General features: G+C 36.7%; 1 protein-coding gene across 1 annotated transcript in view; it reads right to left on the bottom strand.

The window, feature by feature from the left end:
• The window catches only part of LOC111381373 (mediator of RNA polymerase II transcription subunit 14-like), a 28853-nt gene that overhangs the window by 11379 nt on the left and 5481 nt on the right, over positions 1 to 11993 (bottom strand). Inside the window, exons 2-5 of the mRNA XM_023005151.1 lie at positions 7975 to 9054; positions 5607 to 5704; positions 2442 to 2616; positions 81 to 1043 (exon numbers count right to left, since the gene is read on the bottom strand). Of these exons, the coding sequence (XP_022860919.1) occupies positions 81 to 1043; positions 2442 to 2616; positions 5607 to 5704; positions 7975 to 9054 (2316 nt within the window). The remainder of the gene's footprint in view (positions 1 to 80; positions 1044 to 2441; positions 2617 to 5606; positions 5705 to 7974; positions 9055 to 11993) is intronic.

Genomic DNA, 11993 nt, shown 5'->3' with positions numbered 1-11993 from the left:
ACAACTGAAAAATAATAACCATTTACAAATGGTCAAGTATAAATGAGCATTTTACAATTGAGTTAATAAAATCAGGAAAGTGTAAATAATAAAAATGGTATCTTACATATGGGAGTAGCAACCAGCAAGCTAGATTCTGAAACTCTAAAATTGCCAGGTACAGCCACGGTAGGCAAGCTTCTAGGCTCATTTGGTTTCAAGCTTACTAAAGAAGCTCGAGCAACAGGTTGAGAAGGTGTAGTCAACAGTTGCGTAGAGGTAATTCCAGATACATTCAGCTGTTCCTCATCCATCATGCCATAAGAACCTAAGCCACCAGAATGTAGAGATCTGAGAGAAATCAACTCCTGATCGGACTTGGACGTCGCCAGGTTCTTCACAGATTGGCTTCTTCCTGGAGCAGTGGTTAAGGAATTGGTGGAACCAGACTGTACTAAGCCCTTAGATTTGCTTCCAGTGTCTTGCAGTATGTGTGCACCTTCCCAACTAGGGGAAGATTTTTCAGCTTTTACATTATGAAGGTTTGTAGGACCCAAGCCAAAATGAGATGTGAAAGACGTGCCAAAATTTGAAGAGGAACTATGGCCAGAAAATGAAGGAGCATTTGACCCTTTCTCAAGCTCAAATACCTCATCAACAATGGAGCAAAAACCTAATGGTGGATTAGATCGAAGCGTGGAAATTTCAATGCTGGAGTCAGAGGGACCATGCTCAGAAATCCGGCTACTGTTAACATCACTAAGAATAGTAAGGATCTTTCGACAGTCAAGAAGACTCAAATTGAGTTCGTCTTCACACATATGCATCTGACTAATATCAACATTATTTATTCGAATGACATTATTCATGTTGTCAAAAGGTTGATCTTTCCCTGTGGAATCTGCCTGAGCGTCTATTAATTTGAGAAGCGGTTTGAATTCCTTGTCGAGTTGCATCAGCAAAAAGTAAGAGCTCCCACATTCTGGAAATCCCAAGATTAATGAATTTGAACCATCTGAAATGTTCTTTGGAACCTTCATCGGAATTAAACCGTGTTCAAATACCTGAAGAACAATTGAAGATACCTAATTAATTAATTACCTAATTAATTAATTGACAAAATTAAGTATTCTGTCCAAACACTGTCAGTAGTGGGTTTCTATTATCTACAGTAGTGAAGGGGGTATTCATTCTCCTTCCTGGTCCTTCACAATTTAAAAAATGGAGCAACCACGGGCAGATGCAGTGGGGTGGGGGCAGGGTTGAGCGCTCCCAGCCCATATGGAAAATTAAGAATAAATTGTTCAATTTTGGTACAAATATTTGTGCTAGCCCAGTTCTATTTTAAATCCCAACCCAAGCCCAATGCTCAATTATCCAAATTTTGCTATAGAGACTACAATTATCAAATAATCTTTTGATGACATTCATGAAACACAAACATCTTATTGTCAAATTAAGTATTTTATTTAATGCATGTTTAACTAAATTTACTTGTAATAATTAAGTAAATTTTATAATAGATAATTTGTATTGATCAGATTTAAAAATATATTACTTATTTTAATAGTTAGAGACACTACATGTTTTGCTAAGCTTAAAAGTAATTAATTTTTATTTCTATGTATGTTTTCATATATTACTTATCTATGCTTATAAGAAAAAAATTTATTATTTATTTAAAATAAATAAAAAGAATATTTTATTTATTTATAAATTAATCTATATGTAAGTATATTCTTGAAATTGAGCCAAACATGGACGTTAATTAAATCTAATTTATTTGGATGGTCAGAATTCTTAGTCTATTTTTCTCATTTTGGATGAGATTCCTCACCCAATATGAAATGTAATGATATAGAAGATTGATGTCCACACCAAATAGTATGTTGACACAATAACATATAGCGATGTATTATTGATTGGGTGAGACATCCAATCTTCTTTTATTTCAATGAGTGTCGTACACTATTTGTTTTGAATGTCACAAGTTTAGCCTCCTAAACTCGATCTCTTGTGGCAGGAGTTCATTCAAAAATTTTTAAAAATTTTAGTTCATCCTAACATCATTTTCTAGCTCCGCCTCTAGGAGCACCAAATACATATCAAACTGGCAAAACCATTGATGTGTTCAGTTGAAGTCAACAGAGTTCTTCTAATAGCATTCACATTTATCTCTATTAATTAGCACCATATCAATGCAGGAATCATAAGCAAATAAATTAGGCAAGTCAACAGAGTTCTTCTAATAGCATTCACATTTATCTCTATTAATTAGCACCATATCAATGCAGGAATCATAAGCGAATAAATTAGGCACCTCGAGGAGATTGTCAACTGAAATCACACACAAGATTTTAAACAACTAAAGTACAAAACTTCAACATTTTCAGTAAGTCATTCAAGTTCCAGACTGCACTTCTAACTCAATAAATAAAAGTAAAGTGGAGTGCAAAACATACCTCGAGGCCTAGGAACCTGCCAATGCAAGCAAACAGGTGCAAAATAGCACTGCTCCTCAAGTTAATGAAAGTTTTTGTTGCAGGCATACTTCCCTGGTTCAAAGCTTCTTCACACTCTAGCAGCACTGATGATGATACAATATTTTTGGACGAGTGGAGGAGGAAGCGACCATCCCTGCAAGACACAGGAAGAAACTGAGGCTTTAATTTAGGAAACAGAAACCCCTTTACGGCCAAACAAATTCACGAAGGTGACAGCAGTTATTTGACCAATCAAGTTACCATTTGCTTAATATATATTTTGTACTTTAATTGAACCTAAGGAACCATCGTTGTCTTGTGTGTAGATCTATATGGTTTACTATGTATTTTGTACCTTAATTGGACCCAAGGCACCAGGTTGTCTTGCATGTAGATTATGTGGTTCATTACGGCATAACAGTCTTGCTCTAACCAAGGTCTTGACTAAGACCATAGCCGTTCATTGTGCATTCATGCAAACATGTCTGTGTTAAACATTAGAATTTATCGACTGGTTCGGTAAGGAGAATGTCATTTATAAGAAAGATTATAGCTTAGAAATTCTTGACCAAGCCAGGAGGAAATTACGAAGAGTTCTGATTTCTATTAAAACACATCATTTTGATGGGTAATATCATTGGATTGCAAGACTTGATATATAAATATGATCTTCATCCGATGAGGATACTATGAGATCAAATACACGGTACCCTATGGCATCATGGATCGTGAAATTTTTGATTCTTCACTATTTGCTGGTCAAAGTCTACATTTTATACATGTACTGTGTCAATAAGTTTCATCCAACGCAGTAATTTATAATGAAAGGATCAGATTTACATGGACAAACCACACTCTAGCTGTCACAGTGCCCAAGGATCTTAAGCAACGCAAAGGAATAATTGGAAATTATTCTCAGAAAAGGGCATGGGAAAATATTTCTTCATGATGCCAACAACTAGAACAATAAATTAAGTTGAAAAGCCAGCAAAGAAATGTCTCACAAACAGCTAGAAGATTGATGTAATATCTCCTTGGTCCTTGCAAGCTAGAAGATTATAATAGTATCTCCCAATACCTAGAATATCGAAGATGTCAACTTCTCTTTCTCCTAAATTGGAAACAATCTTCTCCATACCATTTTTCTCAGTTGCTTACCTCAATTATTTCGACAGACAAACTTCGAGGGTCCACATATCAATGGAATCTTCATGGCTCCTTTATCATATTTCTGATCTTCTTTCTTGATTTCCATCTTAAAAATTGAACTAAGGGATGCCGAAAGGAATTCAGACACCCAAAGTCGGAGTGTTATGACATCTCAAGTGGGTCTCATGTCTAACCTCAGTTCCAGGAGTTTCATTCACATGAAGTAGATTTTGAAAGTCAAAGTTCAATATTCTTTCCAAAAGAGTTCAGAAAGTAGGATTCCTTATAGATTGGGATTTTCCAAACTTGGAGGCATCCAAGGCTAGGGTAAGACAAGAAAAGAATTTTAGTTAAGGAATAAATTAGACGTGGTTCTTTCTTGGAGTAGACCCTCTCTGTACACACGCACCCCATATATTGTAAGGTGAGGATGAAATTAGGGAGATGGTGTTCAACATGAATGACGATAAAGCACCAGGACCGAACGGATTCTCTCTCATTTTATAAGGCTTGTTGGGAAGTGGTGCAACCAGACATTGTGGATGTATTTACTTATTTCTTTCAGTGTGGCACATTCTTGAGAAGTTCTAATACTACATTTATTGTGCCGATTCCGAAAAAACCGGGAACGTCGGATATTAAAGACCTTTGTCCCATCAGCTTAATAAGTGGAGTGCATGAGATTATTGCAAAAGTGCTGGCAAATAGATTAAAGGAGGCGTTAGGGAAAGTAGTGTCTAAATTTCAGAATGCGTTTGTCAAAGAGCGATAGATATTGGATTTCGTACTTATCGCAAATGAATGTATTGAATCGAGATTGCGTATGGGGGTTCCATGGATGTTATGTAAGCTTGATATTCAGTAAGCATATAATCATGTGAACTGGGGATTCCTTTTGTATATTCTCAGGCGATGTTGTTTCGGGGACAAGTGGTGCCGATGGATTCAGATTTGTATCTCTATGGTCTCCTCTCAATTTTGGTGAACAACACTTCTGAGGGTCATTTCCGACGTAACAGAGGTTTTAGGCAAAGGGATCCTTTTTTTTTTATCGTTAGGCAAAGGAATCCTTTGTCTCCATTACTGTTCATTATTGTTATAGAGGCTTTCAATAGGATGCTTACGAAAGCTGTGGGGAAGAATTTGTTGAGGGGCTTTATAATTGACCAATTTCAGGTATTCTATTTCCTATTTGCAGGTGACACATTGATCTTCTATGATGCAGATGTTGAACAATTCAAGAACTTGCGTCGTTTATTTTTGTGCTTTGAATCTATATTCGGACTAAAGATAAATTTGGGAAAACCTGAGACTATCACAGTGGGAGATGCCGATAATGTGGAGGTGTTGGCGGACATATTGCCGTTAATATCTAGCCAAAGATTTTTATTGACTCTTCACCCCACTGAAAGGAAGCATGGTCAGATATTAGAACCTAGGATTGAAAGCCAACCAAGCTATTGGAATTTCAACTAGAGGTTGCTCGACAAAAGTTCATTTGAGATATTTTATAGCTAAGAAGCCAAGCCTTGACAAATTATAGCTCATTAATTTATCAAGCTCAGCTGTGCAAGCTAAGTTAATAAGATAATGCATGGAAAGATGCCAAATCTACTCTAGCTTGACTCAGTGTCAACTTGATTAAAAGTCAATTGAGATTAATTCCCTTAAAACATCAATCCAAGCTTGAACTCAATTTCAAAACTCATTAAACAATCAAGTCCAACTCATCAGCTCGGCTCTAGTGGCTTCACACTCCCTGTCAGACCTACATGTCTAAATCCAAATGTGACAAATCATCTGCACACAAACACTTGTTGACGCAAAAATGAGCTCATCAGGGTCGTCTAAGCAAACCAACTATCATATAGCTGAACATAAAATTATTGTCAACAAACAAATAGCAGTTTACAGATGCATATGATTGAACAATTCCCCAATCATTTGATAGTAACGTAAAGAGCTACTAGCAGACAAAACAGAAAATGTATAAACCTTATGTTTATTCCAAGGGTGAAAAATGATGAAACATAGGCTCGTACGCACAGAATTTCCTGGCCCTCGTACTCCTGGGAACTGAATATGTTAACCTTCTGTTAAAAGAAAATTAAAATCACATTCCAGAAACTGAAACGATAAAAATATGCCCTCACACCCAAAAATTAATCAGATTGCAAAGAAAGAAAATAAGATGCCATCAAATTAGTAAAATTTAGCAATCATTTGCAAATCAATATTCAAAATTGACTGATCATTTGAGTCAAAAGAAGAGCATGATAAATGTACTCCCATTATTATTATAATTAAATGCTATGATATATTGTATCAGAAACAATTAAATATCATTTTGGCTAGCCTCTTTGCAAAATGAACAATCTAATACACCATTTGATTCAAAAGAAGAGCATGATAAATGTGCTCCCATTATTATTATAATTAAATGCTATGATATATTGTATCAGAAACAATTAAATATCATTTTGGCTAGCCTCTTTGCAAAATGAACAATCTAATACACTCATATTTCCATAGATACTCATAATTCCATAGATACTCAAGAGCAAGAAAAAATGAAGGAAGAGCTCATATTACTAAAGTCATCAAACAGCAACGTTCCATTACAGCTTCATAAAATTTAAAGGAATGCGGATTGGCCTTTCTTTTTTCATTAGAAATTATCTTATATTATGAGAGTATAGCATGAGACCTTACTAGGAAAAGGAAGAAGGAAAAAATAACAATTTTGCGAGTTAGGAGCAAGGCATTGTATGCCAAGGGTTCAACTAATAAATTGTGAAGCGGATCCAGGTTTTGAGTGATACAAAACAAGTGTTAAGGAAACCCACTACATTACGATTTACAGCTAAAAAAAAAAAAAACTCAGAGAGGTTTTTCTATAATCCCTTTTCAGGAGAGTGAAGCTATTAGAACTACACGATCGTCAGACTTTAGATACAAATAAGATATCTGAAGGTCCATAAAAAATTTTGGGTTTTCTAATACCAGCTTTCTATTATTATCAGTATTTCAAACCAACTCCCCACTTCTTGTTAGAAACCCTCTTTACTAAACAATATACAGATGATTCCCCAAAAATGGCATGCCCATTATCATACAAAAATAAATTATTAGCAAAGAGAGAACATGAGATCTACGTTCTTATACATCTCGAACAGTTATACTTAAAATGCATGTTTAGCATCTTATTCATCCATTCAGCTAATGAAAGTGACCCCCAGCCCCATAAAAGAAAATTTGTATCTCACTTTCTTATAGAAACCTGAGCCAAAAAGAAAAGGAAAAGAAGAAAACAATCTCAAAATTAAAATTAAGGATGCTTTGGGAATTCCACATAATGTAGACTCAACTAATCCATAGCATGTCTATGATTTGTACAGTAGAACCTCCACAGAATGACAATAGACCTAGGATCAAAACCAATGATTCCACCTCAGGTACAACATCTTGGACCAAAGGCAAGCATCCATGATGGTTTACCATGTTCTGGGAGTTCTCAATTTTATTTAATATGGAATTTTGATTAGTTTTTAAGCGATATTTTAGAGATTTCTGAACTTGTACAGTGGATTAAAGTTGTGACTATGATCTCATGTAAGCCAGTTGAGGTTAAGGTTATCTATTGGACAATAGGATCTAATGGAGTCTATTCAAAGCCATGTATTGAAGCTTGGGCTCCAATTTTGACAGGTTTGCAAGGTTCAGTCTAACCCACCTATTCTTACCCTTGTATTTATTTGTACCAAGTAGAAAGTCTACTGAAATATAATTTTTTGTGTTACCAGCTTGAGAACAGTTGAATTTCTGCTAGTCTTCTGCTTCGTCCAATTTAGTATGTACTATATATCTCTGCAATCCAAGAAGCTTGTCCTTTCCATTTTCGAATTCTTGCCAAACCCTCATTGGTGAGCTCCTAATATTTCTTCCAGCTGTTGCCCATAGTCTAAAGCTCTCTTTCCAATTGTTGGCTACGTCTATAGAAAATAAATATACATAGTTGCAAAGTGATATTTAGATGATAACCATACTCGATCCTTTTTCTACCACAGAGAAGAATATTATCCTTAAACTGATCTTAAATCACTTTGTGAATATACTCATCAGAAAATTGATAGGTTATGAGACATTTGGACAGTTCTTCCACAGTTATGCTAGACATATTCTCATCTTTTTCTTCTTAGTAGCTTTGACAACTCCATTCAAACATGTCTAGTAACAATAATGAACTCAAAATGTAGCTAGTCAGTTAATATGTATTTTATGTGCCATATCCACATAAATGCATAGTTTATATAACAGTTTATTTATCAGAAAACAGAAACGAAAATTTCATTACAAATCTAACCTTTTCGCTGTCAGCATCACATTCACCTGTACATAACTGAAGTTGGACATCTCCAGGAGCTCGACATAGCTGGTCATTCTTCTCCAGTTCCTTACAAATCTCAAGCAGACGAGTATATTTATTACAGCAAATAGCTCTAAGCAACAACATTTCCACATCAATGCAACTTTGGTTAAGGGAAAATTCAGCCTCCGTGCCAGTCAGAGGATCAATCACGAACGTGCTATGAAGGCACTTTATCTGCAAATCTGGTCCAGGTTCAATTTTCATGAATGGGCATGTTCTTGTGCCAGATGCACCCGAGTTTTTATCAAAATCCAACCAGTATATAACTTTTAATCCAGGAGTTCGTAAACCAACTGACTCGGTTTCTCCGTCCTGAGTGCTCTGGGTCAAGGTAGCATTTCCTCCCTGTCTGCTACTCCCATCAGATATCAGCTCAAACCGAATTGCATCTTTCCATCTGCCTTGCCTAAGTGATTGCACTTGTCTTATAACAGTGTCCATAATGAGGGCAACACAAAGCTCATGAAGAATGGAATATAATGTCATGAATGGGTTTTCTGAAGCAGCCATTCTGCGTTCCAAATCATCTCCAAGAGCACGCCGTCGTGACTCTTCGAGCTTTACCAGCCCACTTTTCTCACCAACAAGCAGCTCCAAATGCAATATCCTCCACATTGACAAATGTCCTCGGTAACCAAGGGTAACGAGAACCTTAAATTCACCATCAACACGTAGCAAGGCAACACCATCAGAAACCTTGACTTCAGTAATTTCTTTCGGAAGTGAAATATCAAGTAACTTAGACCTGACAAGAGCATCTAGTTTCCTCAGAGCTGGACTTTGCTGATCTGCATTCAATGTGCCCTGTGTACCAACATCCTCCATACATTTAGGCAAACGATGGTAAGTTCCAGTAAGAAGAACCTCAATCGCAGATGGAACATCATAGATGGGCGCACGAGCTTGTTGTAACCCCTCATGCATGAAAAACATTGAATCTGCAGCTTGGGTGAAGCATGTATCGTGACTAGCTAGAGTAGACGCAAGTTGCTGACAGTATTGTATCAAAGGAACCTGCAAGTCAAGAAGCAACGATTTGCAAAGAAATAGTAGTTGAGAATTGATATTTCCACTTGCACCTATAGAAGGAACTGGAGATAGTTTTTCTTCATCTACGGAAATATATAACATTTATGCATATCCTGAATGAGTATGACAAGAAAACACCAACAATAATGCACTTGTAATATATATAGAGCCAAGAGTATATTTATGACCAGAAGTGTAAGTATAGCTATTTAAATTGACAGTAAAAATGAGGAAATAAAAATAGAATTTGCAATAAAAACCTTTTTTCTCTCTAGGGAAGGTCTTAAAAGGATGTTAGACATGAGAAATGATACTTGAAAAGAAAGAATACAAAGAACATACGTATTCCACAATAATTATCTGCCAATGAAGTTTGAATAAGGATAGGATTCATGTGAAAATACTGTAGGATACATGTATATATACTAAATGCGTTAGAAAGCATGCCCATACTATTAGCGTACTTTGCAATCTTTGATTATAATGAATCCGAAGATAGAGATTGAATTTACTTCATTTTAGAGGTGTTGTCCTTCTCTTAAAAACTTGGTCTCTTCCCTAAATTGTATCCCTCGTTACATCCCTTTGGGTGATGATAACTATATCACTCAAGTGTTCTTACTTAGGTGGTGAACTATTTTACTTTTCTTTAAATTATTTTCATTCATCCTCCTCCAAACCAGTATCAAACCAAGTTATCGTAGTTGGATGTTCTCATGGTCAAAATGTTGATGAACCTCGTGCTTGCGAAAGAGAATTTTGCAACGTCTTGAGATTGAAAAGTTCGGGAGATGATTGCAACAACTCCAACAATGTTGGGAAACAGTTCAAACCATTTCAACTCATTAACTCCAGCAATAAATAGGAGATCAAACATGCAAGCAAGGAAGGCAACATTTCATACAAAACTATTAGATTTAATACTTGAAAAGATTCCACGAGGCTGCAAAGCCTTCCACCAACAACTCATTCAGCATTGGATGTATTTTTATATTAGAAGCATCTTTTACAAACATCCAAACAAGTCATCCTGTAGGATAAGCTCAAAGCGTAAGGACATTCAACAAGAGGTAATGACATCATTTGCTAAATGTGTAAAAACGACACCACGTTAAGGCCTTGTTTGAGCCACATTATTTGAAAAAAAAATACATTTTTCAATAGTGGTTTGACATTATTTCAACCACACATTTTTAATAAAATAATATTACACGCAAATCCAAAACATTTCCTTATTTTTTAACCACACATTTTTTTTCTTTTTTTATAGGTAATCAGAGAATTGTATTCCTTAAAAGAGAGTACACGAGAGGTGTACAATCACTTTAAGCATGAAAGGAACAACAAGAAATTAGGCAATCCTACAACAGGATTTTTAGCCACTGCATTAAACCAAGAATACAAAGTCAAGTAGAATAATTCTCTTATCTGCTCTATTGTCTTTGTTTGGTCTTTGAAACATCGATCGATCTGTTCTCTCCATATGCACCATATAATACATCCCGGGATAAGATTCCATAGAAGTTTGCTATTCTTATAGCAAAGTTTTCTTCTCCATGCCCATACCAAGTCTTCTATACGCCTAGGAAGCACCCAATCTATGATTGAGAAGCCAGAATACTGTTCCAAAGCCAACGGACACCATCACAATGAATGAATAAATGATCAATCGTCTTTCCATCCTTCTTGCACATATAGCACCACTCGGTTACATAAAATCCTTTTCGTCAAAGATTATCCACCATTGACACCTGCCTTCCATGCCCATACCAAGTCTTCTATACGCCTAGGAAGCACCCAATCTATGATTGAGAAGCCAGAATACTGTTCCAAAGCCAACGCACACCATCACAATGAATGAATAAATGATCAATCGTCTTTCCATCCTTCTTGCACATATAGCACCACTCGGTTACATAAAATCCTTTTCGTCAAAGATTATCCACCATTGACACCTGCCCCCTCATAACTGTCCACAATAGAAATGCTACCCGTGGAGGCAATTTACTTTGCCACACCATCTTCCAAGGTAATGAGATCTCCACAAGTCCCAAAAGGGATTGAAAGTATGAACGGACTGAAAAAATACCATCTCGAGCTAACCTCCACCTGCTACAATCACCCTCTCCTACCCGAATTTGTATCTCATGCAGAGCGGTTAAAAACTCCCAATCTTGTAAACCCCTCCCAAAAGTAATATTCCAACTATAGCCCCCATTATGGATGTCAAGTACATCACCTACCATAGCAACAGGCTCCAACGCAATGCGGTACAATGAGGGAAATCCCTCCTTTAACGGTTGATCGCCACACCAACTATCATCCCAAAATCTAATATCAGTGCCATTTCCCACCACAAAATTTAGTTTGTCCTTAAAATCACTCCATCCTCGTCGGATATACCTCCACAAACTCACCCCATAGGAGCCACAACCCTCAACCGCACACCAACCCCCCTCCATCACACCATACTTTGCCCCAATGATTTCTCTCCAAAAGCTCTCCCTCTCCACTCTAAATCGCCACAACCACTTGCCCAATAAAGCCTTATTAAACAAAACAAGGCTCCTCACTCCAAGCCCCCCCATCCTCATAGGCAAACAAATAGTACCCCAATTAACCAAATGCATTTTCCTCTCCTCCCCTAACCCTGCCCACAAGAATTCTCTTTGAAATCTCTCTAATCTATTTACCACTGCAACCAGAATAGGAAACAATGACAAAAAGTAAGTGGGGAGATTTGAGAGAGTGGATTTAATAAGGGTAAGTCGGCCTCCCTTAGAAAGATACATACGCTTCCACCCTGCTAACCTCCTCTCCATTCTTTTCATAATACCATTCCAGATATGTGTACTTTTAAACCGTGCCCCTAGCGGGAGCCCTAAATATGACATGGGCAATTGTGCAACCCTACATCCCAATAT

Source organism: Olea europaea, unplaced genomic scaffold (assembly GCF_002742605.1).
Source record: "Olea europaea var. sylvestris unplaced genomic scaffold, O_europaea_v1 scaffold2299, whole genome shotgun sequence".
NCBI classification, from domain to species: domain Eukaryota; kingdom Viridiplantae; phylum Streptophyta; class Magnoliopsida; order Lamiales; family Oleaceae; genus Olea; species Olea europaea.
This window is presented reverse-complemented; position numbering and strand designations above follow the sequence as displayed.